The sequence below is a fragment of the Diadema setosum genome, chromosome 18, assembly GCF_964275005.1.
Source record: "Diadema setosum chromosome 18, eeDiaSeto1, whole genome shotgun sequence".
Taxonomy (NCBI): domain Eukaryota; kingdom Metazoa; phylum Echinodermata; class Echinoidea; order Diadematoida; family Diadematidae; genus Diadema; species Diadema setosum.
This window is the reverse complement of record NC_092702.1, coordinates 1,164,580-1,171,387: the sequence shown is the minus strand read 5'-3', so window position 1 is coordinate 1,171,387 and position 6,808 is coordinate 1,164,580. Positions and strand designations below refer to the sequence as shown.

The 6,808-nt window shown below is 42.4% G+C and overlaps 1 protein-coding gene across 1 annotated transcript; it reads right to left on the bottom strand.

Moving 5' to 3' along the window:
• Positions 1 to 4,502: 4,502 nt before the first annotated feature.
• On the bottom strand, positions 4,503 to 6,590 carry LOC140241849 (uncharacterized). The gene has a single exon (XM_072321603.1). The coding sequence runs from the start codon at positions 6,588 to 6,590 to the stop codon at positions 4,503 to 4,505; it is 2,088 nt and encodes a 695-aa protein (XP_072177704.1).
• Positions 6,591 to 6,808: the final 218 nt, after the last annotated feature.

The window sequence follows — 6,808 nt, the reverse complement described above, 5'->3', positions numbered from 1 at the left end:
CTATTATTCATAAACCATAAGACTGATATTGTTGTTGGAGAAAAATGGTAATGATTCAATAACTATGTCATGAATGCTTCTTTATTGAAATGATGCAACGTCGCATTAAAGTCATACAACATACAACATTATTTTTTTTTTTTTAATATGAGGCCCTGTGGATGCATAAATCGATATCGAACGGGTTGTTTGATATTCAATTCCAAAACATTATCCATCACATGACAGATCAAACGGAAGTGACAGAAAAATATCAAGATTGAAAGGGAAGAAAACATTTTTCCCCTAAAAAAAAAAAAAAAAAAAGATCAGATGGTTTAGGAGTACCGTCAGCGCTTGACAAGATCGTATTTACTTCAATAATTATTATCGTACCAAGTACCCCTCCCCACAGTGTAACCTAAACTGCAACAATTTGCAGTTGTTAGTCACTGTCTATGGGGTACAAATAACCCTGCCACACCCCTCTTACTTTCACCACGCAAGCTAGCTTGCAAAACTGTCGAAGACTACGTTTCCAGCATAAAAAACAACTGTGCTATATGAAACATTTCGATTTGAAAGAAATGCACCAAGAAGATAAAATTTAATCATCCCAAGGCAGAACCAAATCACATATATTACAATAGTTTCTAGAAAGGTCGTTTGAACATTTCTCCAGCAGCAGTTCCTATCAATGAATGGATTTAGAGAGAGAGAGAGAGAGAGAGAGAAAAAAAAAAAGAGGAGTGGCGTTATCAAGAATAATCATTGAAAAGATGTGAGTCAACATTCCATTCGCCAAACTCATGTCGACCATTGACCGTTGTCCCTATTGTTTCGTCATCACTGTGACCTCACAAGGACACAACGTTGATAGACTAACATCTTAGGCACACAATTGATACTGATACGTGTATCATAAGTGTGTCAGCAATTGGTTTGTTTATATTTTCTGATTACGGAAATGCACTGCATTGATAGCATCGTAGCAATCAGCATAATAGATGTTAATGCTGCAGGGTTGATTCTGTGCTGATCAAGTACGAGGTAAACATAATTTCTGCAGATCCTTTCATTTACGACGTCGTAATTTATTTCAAACCACATTTCAAATGACTAATTTTGGAGTAATATTTGATCACAATATACATATTGATTATTCTTTGCATTCATGGCGTTCGTCCCGAAGTATGCAATCAGTTAGTCTAAACTGCTGATTTTGGTTTCTTTAATGTCCTTCAGACATGATGGTGGTTAGAGCTACCATTGAGGAAAGAACCTATAAGCAGGGATTATTTTGAGAATTCCTGGCAAATCTCTACTGTTAACATATCCGGGGCCTTCGAGCCAAGTAAGATTTCCTAAGAATAGTTAAACTCGTGATTGGCTAATCCCTCTTAAGAGACAAAATCTATCAGTTCCTTTAATACTTATCATACTTCTAGAATGACAGAAGGGAAGAGAAAGGAGAGAACTGAGATGAGAGGCGACAGAAAAAGATGAATAAAGAAAGAAGGCACCAGAGCAAACCTTCATTAAAAGAGCCGTTAACAATCCATCGATGCTTTCTACATTGAATGACGATATTACTAAGTTTTATGGATACCTTTCACGCTATTCATGTATTTATTGTAAGTAAATAATATCATGTTTCCGTAAATTGTCCCCATCAATGGCGTAGCCGCGGGTACTGTGGATTTCTTTTACCTTTGATTGTGCATTTATTTTCTCCAACTGATGAGTGAGCAAGTTTGACAATACGATGGAAGTATTTCCTCTCAGGCATTTGTTCATTTCGCTTGTTAACCCTTTTTGTGCCAGGGACTTTGGACTATGCGTACATCGCTATGGTGGTTTTCTGTGTCAATCGGCACCCGAATGACACAAAGGGTTAGGCATTGCTTTTACACTGCATACGCCCACGCCCGTGATTTCGACATTTTCTTTTCCTTTTGTGCTTAATCACAGATTTTCAACAAATAGGTGTTCACCTGGGACCTTTAGGGTACCAATTTAGTAAAGAGTGACTAACTTGTTCTTAGTTAAACACACTATAAGTTGCCAAAGTTTGACAGCCGCTGGCAAAAACGAATCCGTTTTTAGGCGACAGATAATGAATAATTCGCCATCCAATGCCACGTGCTCTTGCCAGAACGTTTCAATATTATCATCACCTAGAGTCAAGGTCAACATTTACTAATTCTTTTTTTCCACCCTAAAATGACATCTTAAAGCTGAATGGTTTTCATGTAATAGCTGTTATCTTACGAACTTCCTATTTGACTTCTTTTTTTTGGGGGGGGGGGGTAGGGAATGACAATGGTACTTGCACAAATTGTTAATATTTGCTGAGGATGAGCTCACAGACCATTTGCTCGAGCAAAAATCACGTTACTCACTGACTGTGTATATTTACACTCAGTCGTGTGAGTATACTTTTTGGAAAAAAAGGCCGTGAATTGAAATGTATCTGGATGACAAAGCGGAGTCTGTGAATGGAGGGAAAATACTCCAATACCTGCGGACTACACGGTCTGGGAGATTTCCAGCGTTTGTGTGCCTCACTATAAAGAATGAGTCATACTACTCGGGGCAAACGTGGGAATGAATTCGTCCTCAGCGCACACAAAGAAAACGAAATGATGTGGAGCTTTTTTCCCTAACTTTTTCATACCGTCGACCTCCAACTTGATAGAATTCGCATCTTACTGCTCGCAGATTTGCAAACAGTGAGGTTTTCACCACATCACAGCGATATTGAAAATACATTACAGTAGGTATGATGCGTCACCACTCATAGGTGTGACTATTCATTGGTGAACGAGCCTCTGGATAGATATTCTAACTTATTATTATAAGACATCAATTTCTAAGTGCAGCACAGGAGCATATCATTATATGATCAGGTTTTGCTCCTAGATCGTCAATGGTTCAAGTGGTTTCTTAAATAGACAACGTACGATGCCACTCTATTTCCAGATTATTATTTTAGCTTGTCGATCCTGGCAGCGCACACAGATATTGTGATAGAATATAGAACACTCACGTCACATTCTATTCTTTTCTTAGTTCTTTTTTATCATCATAACAAGGCTTAAGTATGAAAGTGCATTGTAGATACAGTGTATATAGATTAAGGTCGCTGCGGTATGAATAATTCATGAGATATTCTTCACGCCGGCCTATTACATCTGGGCTGTATATCACGTAATGAAATCACGGCAGTACGCAGCAGGTGCCCCTGCCTGTGTGTGGGCATGGGGGAAGGGGGTCTTGACATTTTCAAAGTATGCCTTCTTATTATATCCTGAGCAGTTATGGAAATTAAACAGTATACAACGTGAAACTGCATAACCTTCATTGGCCCCTTACGCCGTCAAGAAACTTTCTTGTATATGAATTGAATCTAGTGTGATCTATCAACCGTGATCCCCCAGTGAAATTATTCTGAGAGGACATTCGCAGAATAAATTTCAAAGCTTGAGAATAATGATCATAAACATGCCACAAAATAACAACAACAAGCGAAAAGAACATAACAGTGCCATCTGCAGCAGATAGAGACTCAGTTTACTGCAGTGACGAAGTACACGAATACATTTAAAGCTTTATGAATAGATATGCTGCATTATATATATAAGGAAGGCTGTGATAAAAGCTAAAATCAATATTTCTATGTACGTGCAAAAATAAGTCTATGGCTGCAGTTAGAGGCAGATTTTATAACAAGTTTATACTGCACTTAACAATGATATTAGCACCTATAATGAGCTCTGTTAAAATGCGCTCATTTGTATGCTTTGTTTGACGTAGCAGAAATAATTATGCTTACTCTTGCTTGCAAAAGCAGTGTCACTAGTTCGTGCAAACATTTCCTCAAAGCTATATATGCTGTAATAGTAGTAGTCAGTAATTCTCTGTTTCTGACTATCATTCCATCTCCTATGCAGAGAAAATGGCAATGATCGTAAGATGTGTATTGCACAATTTTTTTTCTCTTCTGATGGCAGGTGCCATGGTAACAAGGGAATTGTTGCCTTGTCACAGATAGAGAGACTTCATTATATAAGCCTCAACGTTACACCCGCTCCTCTAAGGTGTCCAGTAATTCTATGCCTGGCGAACTGCTTGTAAATACATGTGTGCGTAATGGTGATTCAAAGTGTATTTTTTACAAGCAGACGTTTGCTGTCATGTTTTGAAATGAAGATTCATTCACACAGGTAAACACCACCAGCTTTCGTAAAGAAAAACAAATAGATTCAAAAGCGGTTTGCTTTTAAATTTTTTCACTCAAAGATCTATCGTCACTCACACGGCAGTATTGATAGTGCATTACATTAGATTGTTATTCGCAATTTCTGATAAATTATTCGGAATAAAACAATGATTTCGCCTCAGAAAACTTCAAACATCATTTAACTCATTTTGTTTTCCTAGTAATTTCAATGAATAATGACTAAACCAAGGTATCAGGTAATGACAGTATACAGACACAAGTTTCATTGGCTGCATGATTATCAAACCCAGCTTGAATATCTGAACATGTTAACACAGTGGGTGCCGAGATTGGTGACGACAAGCTCCCCACTAGAGGCCAGTGCCATCCCGAGAGGACCACTCAAACCATCCGATTCATTCAGGAGATGACGGATGAAGAGTCCGTCGGGAGAGAAGAGTTGAAGCCTATCAGCACAGTCCGCCACGAGTATATTCCCCTCCTGATCGGTGCAGACCCCGGTCGGACCGATGAATTGGCCGTTGCTGGAGCCACAGGAGCCAAAGGTGCAGATATGGTTACCCTGAAAGTCGAAGATCTTGATGCAATGGTTGCAATGATCCGAGACGATGATCCGATTGTTACTGATGGTGACGTATCGCGGTTCGTTGAACTGGTTGTCGGCGTCGCCTCGAGAACCGAACGTATGCATAAGGTTTCCGTCGGGGTCGTGGATGGTGATTCGATGCTTGCCGATGTCGGTGACAACCACACGGCCGTCCGTGGCAAGGGCTATTCCGTAGGGCTGCTTAAAGAGGCCGTTGTCTCCGAAGTGCAGGATGTACTGCCCATAGAGAGTTAGTTTCTGGACCCGATGATTGTATTCATCTGTGACATACACGCAAGGGTCGTCATCGTCTGAGATGGCGACGTCCAGCGGAAGTTCAAATTGACACGGTTGACGACCTCTCGAGCCAAACTTACATTCGAAACGTCCCTTGCGATTGTACACCTGGATGCGGTCATTGTCGCGATCGACGATGGCAGTGTATTCTCCGTCGGCGGTACACGCCACTCCACTTGGCCAGTCGAACTCCCCGGCGTCGTCCGTCTCGTCCTTCAGGTGGAAGAGGATTTGGGGCTTTTTTAGCACCGATTCTTTGGCTGTCCGTTTGGGTGACTTTGGAGCACATTCTGATAGCGAGCTGTCGTCAAGTTCGGTGGAATCAATGGAGCATATTGACCTGGTATCGGTGGCTTGCGACAACTCGCTGAAGGTCTTATCGCCACATTTGATCTCACCGAGTTGTGGGAGGGAATGGTCAACAGAACTCTCCTTAGCCTCAAAGTACAGGTTGCTAAGTTGTTCCATGGTAAAATCTTGTTGTGGGGAGACAACGGCAAGTCCCTGTAGCCGCTCAATTACCTGGTCTTTGATGGACAGGATGTCTAGCTCGGATCCATGACCGAGGGCTTTCTCCGTAAAGTCAAAACCACTCAGTAAGTTATCTAATCCAGATTGCAAACTCCTACGGTGTGCGTTGAGCTGTTGTTTGCGACCTTGACAGATACGGCCTAACCTATGTCCGAGCTCCTGCTGCTGTTTGCGGAGCAGTGCCATGATGTCCTGGAGAGTCCTCTCAATGACGTACTCGGCCTGGCCGCGGTTAGCTTCCAGCTGAGCTTCCACCTCATCCACACCCCGCAGGGCCTCCTCGAAAGTGGCGATCCTATCACGGACATTTTTCATCAGCGTGTCGATGGTGTTTTTATGGCGGGTCACCTCATCTTGGAGAAAGGTATGTGAGTGGTCTTTGTGTTCGATGAGTATACACTCGCGACATATGGGAACGGCGCAAGTTTCGCAGTAAAATCGGACGGCTTCTCCCTCATGCTTCTCGCAGTGAATTTCACGCTTGAGCAATTTTTTGTTCTCCGATGGCGGAACTGTAATGATGTGATGTTTCCTCGTGAAACGGGCAATTCGGTGGTCATGTGAAGGAGCACATTCATCACAGAGAAAATCAACACATTCCAGACATCTGTAGTGTGCCTCGGCGGGTAGCTGGCCGACACATATGGTACACACAGCCTTCCTTCTCGGCCCCTCATCCTTGCGCGGGGTGAATACATCAGACAGATTCAGAATGAAGAAATTATCAGCCAGACCCGATACGCCATTTTCAGGGAGTTCCGACTCCTGACGACACAGAGGACATCGAATGGTGTGGCTGCCATCTGGTGCGTATCGCAACAAACACGCCTCGCAGAAACTATGGAGACATGGCAACACTTTGGGTTTGCTAAAACGTTCAAAACAGACTTGGCACAAGAGGAATTCCTCGCTAATTTGACTGAGCACGGAGAGTTGTGATAGTGAAGCCGCCATGTTACAGTCGCTCGTAACTCATTATGTGGTCGTGCAGTAATGTAGAAGTGATGTCTCGCTTGTGAAACGTTCGCCCGGCATCGAGTGTTGTGCTTCAGTCTCTATACTCTCGTCCGCCTCATCCCCCGCCTGATCGTTCAGTGATTAACATTTCTCTGCAGACGACACTGCGGAGCGCGATCGACTCATCAGCATGAATAACCATCACGGAAGTGACC

Bases quoted from the DNA above. Each gene is read 5' to 3' on its own strand.
- LOC140241849 (XM_072321603.1), bottom strand. From the start codon at position 6,590: ATGGCGGCTTCACTATCACAACTCTCCGTGCTCAGTCAAATTAGCGAG.